Consider the following 12,446-nt stretch of genomic DNA (forward strand, 5'->3'; position numbering starts at 1 on the left):
GCGACATTTGTCAGGTCTGATGCTTGCTGCCTTTCCAAGATTTTGCTTCCTGTTGCTTTTAGATTAAAAACAACTTTCTGGGAACTGATGTGGACTTGTAGGATTTGATTCTTTGGAAATAGATGCGTGACTGATTCCTGAAGTGGGATGCTCTAAAGAATTCTTGCTTGTGTTATGTAATATTTTTAAAAAGGAAGCATCTGTATCTGCAAAAACTGGAATAAAAATTAAGGTTGTGTTCTTCTATAGTTAAGATAAAGATTTAATCTAACAGTCCACCACACTCTTTGAAGCCAAGTCTGATTTCTTTGCATGAATAGCAAAACTGGAAAGCTAATAAAGAGGAATTTGTAGGCTAAGCCACAGGCAGCTTGCATGCTGCTGTCAGCTCCTGGTAGGGGAGTGAATGTTCTCCCTGAGCCTTTTCCCTGTTGTCCTGAGTCAGTACCGTGGGGGTAAACAGGAAGCTGCTGTAGTCCCACAACCTCTAGTATGTGTTTACTCAGCACCCTGTGAAATTAAAGCAATACAGAAAGCAGTTCTTACCATGGGAACCTCCCCTGCTCCTGGGCCCCTGCTGCCTGCCCCAGCCGAGTACTCCTGTCAAATGTGGCCTGAGGGAGTTGTGCAGCTCTTTCATCCAGTGTTAAAGCAGGTATTTTTGCAGCTACTTAAGTGGGAGAACCCCAGATAAACTCAACTGTAGGTGCTGAAGTTCTACATCCAGGCCTTTAGCAGATGCATTCTGTACCCTCTGATCCCAGTTCAGCAGTGGTTACATCACCTGGCAGTCCCCCCCAGCTGCAGTGCTGTGTCTGCAGGAGAGCATGCTGTGGTTGTGCCAACCGAGCAGATCAATGCTGCTGTCTCAAAATAGGCTGCTTTGGAGCCACTGAACAGTCCTGTGGACAGACCACTAAATCAGCAGTAGACTTAATTTGGCATGTCTTACTTAGGCATCTTAGGGCTGCATTGCACTAATAAAGTTTTGAGGTGTCAGCACAAGGATGCTTTTTGGTATGTGTTGTGCAAAAACCATTCTTGGCCACAGTTTTTTGCTGTGCTGCAACTTCGGCTGCTTTATTGTGACTGTTATGAAACGTACTTTTTTCTAGTTTGAGATAACACAGGCAGATGACTATGTATTTTACACATACACACACACATGTGTAGGTTGCTCTGAAAGGTAATGCTTCCTACTTATCTCCACGGAAACCACAGCAGATACACAGAGCACAATAACACTATTTGCTAGAGTAAATTATCAGTTACAAAAATAGTATTTTTCCACATAGTCATCCCAACTAGTTGTGATTTTTTGCCAGTGCTGAATGGGACCCTGCGTGCCACACATAAGCTGCACCAGTGGAGGTGACCCACTGTCACCGCTACTGAAGCACACCGCTTTGTTGTGCTCACATCCCCTGGTTGGTCCCCGTAAGAAGTGTTCAGTGAATGTCAATGAGAGCCATTTCTTCCATGTGGAGGAATTAAATTCTACCCCTCTGCTTTGTTCATGCTTCCATGTCAGGCACTGTTTTGTTGGACTGCCATCTGTCACATGGCAACAACATGGAATGGAATGTTGGTGGGAGGGTTCAACCTCTGCAGTACCACCAGCATCCAACTGTGTGCTTGTTTCCAGTATTTCCAGGACTGGTAAATACTTTTAGTCACCTGAGTGAAGCTGTTGCCATAAAAACAGTTAGATTGCTGTTCTATATTGAAAACAGCAATAATATAATGTGGTCAGTACCAGCTTTCGTAATCTGCCTAACCTGTTACGTTATTAGCAGTTCAGAGGCAATTTATGAGATGAAGGCAAATACAGCCAACAGAATTGTAGAGGTTTACTAATGTACTGAGATGTAAGTCAATGTTGTTTCATTTGTGGAAATGCTGTATTGCGTATTACTGCTGGAGAATGTTACTACATCGTGTTGGAATTAAGTTGCTTATTGTCCTGTGATCTTAAGGATAACATTTACTTAACTAAACCTCTAATCCAAACAAAGATCATCCATTTACTGAGCTTGCTTTAATTTCTTTACAGATTTGTGATGGTTTTTTTTTTTCTTTCCAAAATAGTATTTTTTTTCTTAATTTACTTTATTCTGTCATTCTGTAACTTGTGGATGAGAACTGGTACACTGTACTGCAGCTATACTTCTAAAGAGCTTTTTTCAGTGGGATTGCTCAGGTGGTAAAAGTAAGGGATTTAAAATCAGATTCAGTGCCCAAGAAGCTTCAGAAATTCACATACAGGTAAAATATTGGACAGCATAAAGGTAGAAAACAACAGAGGTTTTTGTGCTTAAGTTATTGTTCACGAGGGCTGACAAGGCAATGGTGTTATGGCTAACAGTTCTGAAGTAAATGCAAGGGAAGGCTGGAAAAAATGAATGCTTGGCATTTCCTCATTGTCACACTTCTCTGCTTTGGAACATGTTTTTCAAAGAGAAGTCATGTTTTAGCGGTATAATTAAGAATGCAAGCTGGTAGTGTTTTCTTCCAAAGAGTATAGCATTTTCCTGCTCATAATTAAAACGTTGAAATAATCGCATCAATATTTATTGTTGGGGGTGAGGCACAGTGAGCTAGCAAAGGCAGGCTCCACAGCCATAGAACTGTACTTACTGGGGAGCACCCTGAGCTGTTTCTCGGTGAGTCCTTAGTCGATGGCCAGTCTGCTGGTGTGAACAGCCATCCTTGAATTGTCATTCTTAGAGAGTTACAAGCTGCATAGAGAAATCAGTTGTACTATCACAGGAAGTGATTTGCCTCCCGAGGCACTGCAAGGGACAGACTTGGGCCTTAAAGGCTCAGGTTAACGTCTCAGCAGTATCAGTCTGGTGAGAAAACAAATACCTTGATTTTATCATGAATCAAAGGGGTCAATAGGAAAGAAGGGGAAAGAATGGCTTCCAATTCCTGTTTGTTTACAGTGTACAAAGAGGGCTGTGACTGAGCAGAAAGGAATCCACCACTGGGGCGAGTTGTGGCCTGTGAGCATGGTTTGATGCTAAAGGCTGAGATTCCAGGAGCTGGAAGCAGCAGGCAGGGAAACAAGCAGGGCCATCAGCTAGAACAGGATGTGTTTGTGATGGCATTTCTATAACATGCCACTGGTTTTACTTTCCCCCAAAACTTCAGCTGGCACCAGTATGCAGCGCACACCACAGCATCAAAATGCTCTTTCTGGTGGTGCATATGCAAGACAGTGGTCCATGTGTAGAGCTTCTGAGTCATGCTGTTCTGAGGTTCTTCTCTCTGGGAACCAGATGGTGAGCTCCCACTTGACTTCAGTTCCTTATTTAGTTTCAGGATCATCAAGGAAAAATATTTTCACTATGATGCTAGAGGAGAGTCTATGGTATTTTGTCTAAGTCTATTGATGGAGTTTTCAAACTACATGTTTCAAATAAAAATGATTTATTTTTTGTAAACCTGACACACATAGGAAGACTCACAGTAAATTAATCAGAGGCAAATTGTTTTCTGTTGATTAAGAAGAACAAGAAAAGGGAAAAAAGGAACAGGTTTTTTTCCTGAAGGGGTGGAGCAGGCACTGGGGCGCATTCCAGATGCACAGAGACTTGTGGTCTTTGGCCTCCGAGATCCCAGTTGCTGTGCGGTATTTTGGGGGAGATTATATTTCAGTACTCTTATATTGTATGTGTACCGAAATGAGTTTTAGTACTCGATGGAACTGTGATAGCACATTTTGGTTATAATGTGTAGCTTTTTGTGGTTCTATATTTGAGATGTGTAGTTGCACAAAACCTTTTAAAACTGGTTTTTAATGGAGAGGGGTGTCAGGAAGCATTATTTTTAAGAGCTAGCACAGCTAAGGTAAGACTTGTTTGTTGTAATTCTCTCTTCCATTTTTTTAACTTACATAGTATAAGAATATACAGTGCAATTTAGAGATGAAAAGTCAGTGTGAGTAGGTGCTGCTCAGTGAGACAATTGGAATGGCGTACATATGCAACCTGACTGAATTTTGCAATTACCTGTTCTTCAGCCATCACCAACAGCATCTTGCTACTCATGCTGTGGAGTACAGGTGAAATGCAGCACACCTCTGGAGGCTGCTCAGTCAGTCAGGTAAAGCAGTTAATGTTCAACATTAAGTCAACCCTGTTAAGTAGTTAACAGCAGTGCATTCTCCTGAGATTATTTCTTGGGACATTATGCTGCAGCCACCCAAAAAGCTGTGGGATAGGCAAACATACCTTTACAGCTCATTTTGTGGCTGCCTGCTCTCTGTGTAAGTTGTGTGAAAAACCTAGGCGTGCTGCCATGATCTGCTCATAAATTCATTCATATCTTTAATTCTGTAGAATATGTGCCTTTTTATAAATAAACTTTTGTTTGTTTCTAATCTGATGCAATGCCTGTTGCCTGTAGTCAAACACAGAAGTAATCTTTATGTTGGTGATTTTTTTGTTATTTATCTTACAAGAGTGTCTTTGATTTACTAACTCCTGAAAATGGGCATGATGTGCATACCCTGTCAGCATCTCTTGTTCTTATAACTTGAGTTGTTTTACAGGTGTGCGTTTGCCATTCAGGTAAGAAGTATGATGTGCATGATGTGTTGTATTTATGATACTAATCTGAGCAGGGAGACAAATGCTTCCAAAACTGCAAGGATTAAAACTGTAAGGATTTTGTGCATACCTGAAAAGGGAAGGAAAAGGTCACACTTAGGATCATTTGATACTTAATCGCTCATGGGTTTAAGTATCAATCAAATCCTGCGTCCCTACTGGATGGTGATGGAGGGTGAGTGTTTGCTACTGAAAACAGCAATCTGGAATGCAGTGTGGCATTTCTTTCTGTTATGGGAACTGAGGAATGATTTTCTATGATATGTAAATTGTTGTAGTTTAGACAGCACTGATGGAGCACGAGGGAAATAAGGCACTTTGTCAGGGGCAGAATAGGCTGTCTCTTCTGATCCCTTGTTTTTAGCACTTCGCTTTTAGATGTACTATTTTTAGACAGCTTGAAATACAAAAATATTTGCTTTTTCTCCAGTTAAAAGAAAACCCTGTTGTGACACAGCATGACTGAGTCTTTTTATAGCCACATCAAATACGTGTTGCTTAAGATAACATGAAAATATATAAACAATGATAAAGGCAAAAATGAGAAATCACGAGTTACTATTGGCCTACACTATAAGGTGTAGGCCAGCAACAAAAGTTCTGAAAATAAATGTCTCATCAATATTTATTATTCATCTTGAACAAAACAATACTGTGTTTTAACTGTACCATACCAAAAGTAGCACAAGAAGTGTAGAAAGTAGTTAATGTTTGCACCTCATTTCTTACATCTCCAGAACTGCCTTGGCAGTAAGTGATGAAATCCACTCGATGTTGATGGTGCTGTTACCCACCAGTGAAATGTGCCTATCTCCTGCTATTCATGTAGCTATTGTCTTAAGCTGTTAACGAGTGGGTGCTAACAGAAATTTGTAGCATGACAGTGGAGTTAATTCTAGGCACTTTAGAGTCTTGATAGCCTTGATGCTGAAGATGGTGAAATTGCTGAGGTGTGCAGGGCAGCACTGCTATTCCCAGTCCTCTGAGCTGCCTCTTGAACAGTAGGCCTTTGGCACATGGGGCTGTCTTGTGACTCATAAATAGTATTCTTGTCAGAGAGCAAAGCAGATCAGATTTTGAGCCCCGAACAGCATCCAAATGAATGGCTGACAACAGTGCCATACACTCCTTTAATTCCAGCTTTTTGGCACTGCTGAGTCTCTGTGTGCTGCTCCAAGTGCAGGCCATAGCAGCCCCGGCAGCCAGGGTTGTAGCATTCACTCCTGCTCTCAGCCATTCCTTTTCACCTTGAAGAGGTACTGTGGTTTTTTGCATGCCACTGATAGGGTATTGTCTTTTGTAATCTGCTGAGCTCATCTTTTTTGCATCAGCTTAGTCTTTGTTATTTTAACACAAAGACATATATTAAGCTTCAAGGCCCAGGGATGGACAGCCAAGCTCTGTGCCAGCCCAGCCCTTTCCATGCTAATGTTTCATTAGGTTAATGAAATAAATATGTTAGGGCAACCTCTATTTGAAGATCACTTTACTGATTCAGTTTGGTCTGCAAGGATGTAAAAATTCAATCCATGCTGCATCAAGACTCAAAGGAAAAACATATTCTGAGGTGTAATTTATGATAGAATCATTTGAGTTGGAAGGGACCCTTAGAGGTCATCTCGTCCAACTCCCCTGCAATGCACAGGGGTACCTACTGATCCATCAGGTGCTCAGAGCCCCATCCAGCCTGACTTTGAATGTCTCCAAGGACAGTGTATTCTGAGTGACATGTGCATCACCGCCTTATTGTTAACAACAAAAAAAATATCTTCCCTATATCCAATCTAAACCTTGTATCTTATAGTCTGAAACTGTTTCCCCTTGTCCTATCACAGCAGACTCAGCTAAGAAGTCTGTCTCCTTCTTCATATAGCCTCCCTTTAGGTACTGGAAGGCTGCTATCAGGTCTCGCTGGAGCCTTTTCTTCTCCAGGCTGAACAGCCCCAGCCCTCAGCCTGGTCGAGAGGTATCCCATCCCGTGGATAGTTTTTGTGGCCTCCTCTTGCCATGGTCTGACAGGCTCATGTCTCTCCTGTGCTCCACATCTGAATGCAGTACTCCAGGTGAGGTCATACCAGTGCAGAGCAGGGCAGGATCACCTCCCTCACCCTGCTGTCCACGCTTCTTTTGATGCAGCCCAGGATACAGTTGGCTTTCTGGGCTGCAAGGGAGCATGGCTGGCCCTTTCGCACCTTGCTCTATGATCATTCCTACTTATGTTCTTTCTAGCTTTTATTACCTTCATACTGTTTTTCACTGTTCCAAATTTATTACCACTCATATTCTTTACTGTTATTAAAACCTGTTTGTTCAGTTATCTTGGTTTACTTGTAGCTCCTCTAAAGAATGTAAGACAAGGCTAACTATAATTTGATTACATGCAAACTTTTCCTGCCTGGTGTTACATTCCTTAGAATTTTCCATTCCATGAACAGATCCTTTTTCCATCCACTGCCTGTGCTTCTTCATTAGTAAGTGAACAATATCAGCCCTTAGGATTAATTTATGAGGAATAGCAGTCCCTGCCTATTAAGTGCTTCTCCTGGTTTCTTACCTACTCTTTGACCAAGTCTGTACAGTTTTCTACAAATCCAGTTTTCTGTACCACTTGAAGTCATCATTTAAAAATCCACACTGTGCACGTATATATTACAGTATTATTTGTCTGATTCTCAAAATGATCCTAATAGCATTTTCTCAAAGAACATTTTGTTCACTTTTGCCTGAGTTACTTATTACAAGCAGACAAAGTCTGGTTTTGAAATGGAAAATCTTTCACGTCTTAGAACTTTGGGAGAGGCATCCAAAGTACATTTCTATTATTTGTTTCTTGAACGAGTTCTGAAAATTGAATTTCAGGTATTGTCACTTTAAAACATGTATCCAAGACCTCTAGGAAATGTGCAGCACTGGAGAGGCCTGAGGAGTTCCTTTACAACTGCTATGACATGGATTTATACAGCTGATTTATGATGGGAAGATCTTTTGTATTTCAGAGCAATAGAAGAATGAGTTAACTGTTAGTTGGTGATAATATCAGTTGGAAGGGCCTGAAGTTGATAGATTTGCATCAGACCCTGTAGCTGCCATTCTATGAATGGCAGTGTTTTCAATGCAGTTGGTTTCCTGGACATTTAGGCTGCTGCCTTTTTGTTACTCCTCTTTGCTGCCTTTTGCATTTGATTGTCTGATACTGTGGTACTTGGATTTGCTGACAGTTGCACATTAAATCAGTGGGTAAGCACTGTGGGAGAGCAGCTCTGAAGGTAAGCTGAGTCTTCTGGCACTGCCTCTCTTGCTTGCATTGTTGCATTGCTTTTGGAAAGAGCCTTCTGGCCCAGTAATGTGTGACTTGCAGTCAGCAGCAGTCACTGAATTTCGTAAAGCTTGCCGTTACACAAACTGTGTGCACATTTCCATACACCCCATGCCTCTCTGAGCTCTGTCCTTTGATAACACAGCTTCCAATGGGGAGCTTGATTATTTCCTACAGTCTCCTTTCTTACGTGTTTTCTGTAGCTTACTCCATTTTCCAATACTAAACCATGAATCACAGAATCACAGAATGACCCGGGTTTGAATGGACCTCAAGGATCATGTAGTTCCAACCCCCCTGCCTAGCAGGGCCACCAAACATACACATTTACTAGATCAGGTTGCCCAGGGCCCCGTCCAACCTGGTCTTGAGCACCTCCAAGGATGGGGCATCCACAACCTCCCTGGGCAGCCTGTTCCAGGGCCTAACCACTCTCCATGCTCTGCATAGCTTTATGAAACCTGTCATTCTCTGTGTTTATTTTTATACCATAATTTAATCCATGCTGCCTGTCTCTTTTTTCAGGCACAATATCACAAATAGGTGATGAGTGCACTGAAGGAAATTATGCCTTCCTGCTGCACTTCCCTTTACTCAGATAACCTGACCTCCAGCTGGGTTTTCAGTCATGTGTTTTATAACAATTTCCAAAAATTAATTGGTTCCTTCATTTACTCAGTGCTTCCAGATCGTTGCTTCCTTTATGTAAATATGAGATGGACATGTCTTATGGGAACTGAAATGGTTTTAAGATTGTTATTTTATTTAAGCTCCCATAAGGTTATTAGTTGTTTAAGAAGGCTGATGATATTGTGTGCTTTCAGGTGTGTTTTCCTCTGCTATCCTATATTTAAAAGTATTCTTTTCATTATTGATTACAAATACTCTTTGGTGTTATTGGCAGTGATAGAAGTGAATCAGTGGTAGCAGTAGCTGGAGACTTAATAAAAATATTACGTAAGGCCTATAAGTCCTGTGCTGTCTGCAGTGGGAAAATGAGTCTGTTTTTAGTGCAAGTTAATCTGAAATCAAATCCAGTTGGTCTTGTTTACCATGTGTGATTGTGCATTATGTTATTCTGCAATATACTTTATAATAAGTTGCGTGTATTCTGATGAATATGACTTGATCCTGTAAAATACATCTCACTGATGTGATGCTAAAAAAAGGAGGAGTACACCAGCTGACTATTTGGTTAGCCATTTCTTCCTCGACAGCGTGCATGGGAATTTAATAGTGTAAAATGTATTCATCTCAGTATTACTAATTTGAGAATTCAGACTTCAGGTGCAAAAACACAGGAGTGCAGAACTCCATGAGAATTACCTGTCAGACTGCAAGAGGTGGTTTCGGGATTAGAAAGCATTTAATCTAGACTTGATTTAATGTGTTTGTGGGTGCAACCATAGAAACCTACCTACAGTTCAAATCAGCTGGAAAAAAACAGATTTTGATTCCAACTGGTACAAATTGAAATGTCACGAGTGTCACGTTAACTTAGATCTTACCTATGGCCGTGACAGGCCGGAGCCACCCCGTTGGCCCCCTCCCGGGGCCCGAAAGGGGGAAAAAGCGGAGTGGCGGATAAACAGCGACAATCTAAGGAGAAAACTTATTTTACTAAAATATGATTACCGAAATACAAAAGATAACACAAGCTATAATATAATCAGGCTAACAAATTGAACGAAACAGAGAGAGAGAGTCCCCCGAAACAACCGAGGAGGCCTACTGTGAATCTAGGCGACCACGCGGCTGGAACGCTTCGCCCACTCTCCGAGAAAGTTACGAGAGAAGAAGGAGGGGACTCCTACTGGAACGAGATTATACAGCGTCCTGGTCCCGTGACTTATCATTAACCCCGTTTTTTCCCACCCCTTATTCTACATTATTACATCATGGTAAATATATTACTATTACAATATATAACACGTATGTTAAAAATTATGATAGCTAAACCAGTTAGAAATTACATGTAACTAACTAAATGTACAACATAATAACTAAAATACACTACACATGCAAAACATAGATACATATTAAATACATAAATTATTGACTGCAACTCCCCCAGCATCAATTCCCTGTGTGCACACATATTGAACATCCCCATCCTCGCATACCCACAAGTGCACCCAGTCCCGGGCAAAGACAGTTCCAACGGATAGGTTTGCCTTTCCAGAAGCTTGGAAGGACCCAAACAGCTTTTCCCAACATGTTCTTTACATGTACAACAGGGACCTTATCTCCTTCTACCAGTGTGTAGGGCTAGATTGACTAGGACCATCACGAATTGACAGATTCCCATCTAGATTCACCAACAAGTGCTTCCTGCCAGATTCTTCTCCCAGTGCTTAAATGTTCCGCCAGCCCATTCTTTTCAAACAGTAGTTTTCAACAACCCATTATATCGCTTACAATTTTACCAAAAGCTGGTGCCATGGTAGAAATAATGATAAAATCCACTCAAATGCCATGATCTTTGGCCCAAGTACTTTAAAGGAATTTTTAAAGTGTCCCAATTATCATAAACGAACTTCTTTGCTGAGTGCCATGTCGGCCACAGGACATTGTTTCTCAAGACCTAGGATGGGTGTTGTCGCAGCAGTAGCATGGGGGTACTGCGTTAGTGTTTCAAGCCACCCAGTGGTTGCCTCTACCATGGCTGAGTACATAAACACTTCACCACTGCGAGATCGTGCGCAAGGATATAATCAACCTGCCACGCCCTCCCCATATTTTATACTTTTGCCACCGCCCTTCCTCCCAGAGAGTGTTCATCCTTTTGGCTTGTCTTAATTATGGCACATGTTTCACAACATGAATAATCTGCGCAATGCGTCCATGCTTAATCCACCCCTGCGTCTCTGCCATTATATGTCGCCGTCTCTTCCTTGATTGGACCCTGAGCTCTCATTGAGCCCATCGAGCTAGAAATAATTACCCTTATTCTGCCAGTCCATGATACCTCTAGGATTCCTGCGACGATTTGAGGTTTCCGCATTCGCGGCTCGCGGGTGAATCAGCTGTAACCACTTGCTCCAGGTGACATCGGTGCTGGGAAGTGAGGAAAAATGGCCGTACAAAGCAGACTGCCCGCATTCTCCACCAAAAAATCTGTCACGGTTACTTAGATTTACCTATGCCCGTCAGACATGGAAGCCACCCCGTGGGCCCCCCCCGGGCCCGGAAAGGGAGGGTAAAAAGGGAGTGGGATAAAACAGCGACATCTTAAAGGAGGAAAAACTTTTTCTACTAAAATATGATACGGAAATGACAGAAACACAAGTATAATATACATTTGAGTAACAAATTGAACGAAACAGAGAGAGAGAGTCCCCGAAAACCGAGAGGCCTACTGCTGGAACTTCTTAGGCGACACGGCTGGAACGCTTCCCACTCTCGAGAATTTCGAGGAAGAGAGAGGGCACTCCAGGCCTGGAACAGATTATACAGCGTCCTGGTCCCGTGACTTATCATTAACCCTGTTGTTCTCTGGGATATGTAGTCTTCTTCTGTGGACTGCACATTCAATAGAAGTATCCATACTTTACATGATGTTATGATGTGGAATACTGATACTGATAGCAAAATTACAAAACCATGACAACGAGTTTTCAGTAGCATCCTGAAATAGTAGTCTCTAAGTGTGGGGAGAGATTATCTATTCAGATGTCAGTTATGCACCGTGACTAACAGCTCAGAAGGGGCTGTTCAGACACGCAGCCTGTCAGAACACCTCTGAATGCCTTTGACATCAGTCTCACAGCTTCTTATGAGAGTAGTAGCATCAAATATCCAGTTTTGGATTAAAAGACTCAAGATGGAGAATCCAGGGTGTCCCCATTTCATGCAGTTCACACGATTAATTATCCTCATGACTAATAGTTGCACTGTAGGAGTCTAATTTTTGCATCCTTAACTTCTAAGAACTGTATCTCAGTGGGAATATTTTTTTCCTGCAAGTTTCAGTATTGCCTGATGTTAGAATTCAGTGTGAGCAATGTATTTTGGAAGCTGGAATTAGAATGGGTTGCTTTCAGTTATTTCATGCTAATGAGAAATATAGTAACCTAATTTTATACTTATTGTGTTTTCCTGCAGGGAAGCAAAGGGCACTACAGATATCACTGGCAGAGCCACAATGTCAAGCACAGCGGAGTGGACGATATGGTCCTTCTTTCCAAAATCACAGAAGATTCTATAGTGGAGAACCTCAAGAAGCGATACATGGATGATTATATTTTTGTATCCTTTATAGTATTGCTTTTAGTCGGGCCCTGCAGGCATATCATAGGAATGGCCTGAGTTGAAAAGGATCTCAAAGATCATCCAGTTCCAACCCCCTGCTATGTGCAGGGTCACCAACCAGCAGCCCAGGCTGCCCAGAGCCACATCCAGCCTGGCCTCAAATGCCTGCAGGGATGGGGATCCACAGCCTCCTTGGGCAACCTGTTCCAATGTGTCACTGCCTTCTATGTGGAAAAACTTCCTCCTAAATATCCAGCTTAAACCTC

The 12,446-nt window shown here is 42.0% G+C and overlaps 1 protein-coding gene across 5 annotated transcripts in view; it reads left to right on the forward strand.

Annotated features, from left to right (window-relative positions):
• MYO1E (myosin IE) overlaps positions 1–12,446 on the forward strand; it is an 80,905-nt gene that overhangs the window by 20,350 nt on the left and 48,109 nt on the right. For 4 of the 5 annotated variants that reach the window (XM_015872387.1, XM_015872388.2, XM_015872386.1 and 1 more), the window contains exon 2: positions 12,034–12,177. In XM_015872387.1, coding sequence (XP_015727873.1) covers positions 12,034–12,177 — 144 coding nt within the window. Of the gene's footprint in view, positions 1–1,557; positions 1,660–12,033; positions 12,178–12,446 lie in introns of those variants that run through there. The other variant, XM_015872384.1, reaches the window with a different exon arrangement.

This window comes from Coturnix japonica, chromosome 10, assembly GCF_001577835.2.
Source record: "Coturnix japonica isolate 7356 chromosome 10, Coturnix japonica 2.1, whole genome shotgun sequence".
Lineage (NCBI taxonomy): Eukaryota > Metazoa > Chordata > Aves > Galliformes > Phasianidae > Coturnix > Coturnix japonica.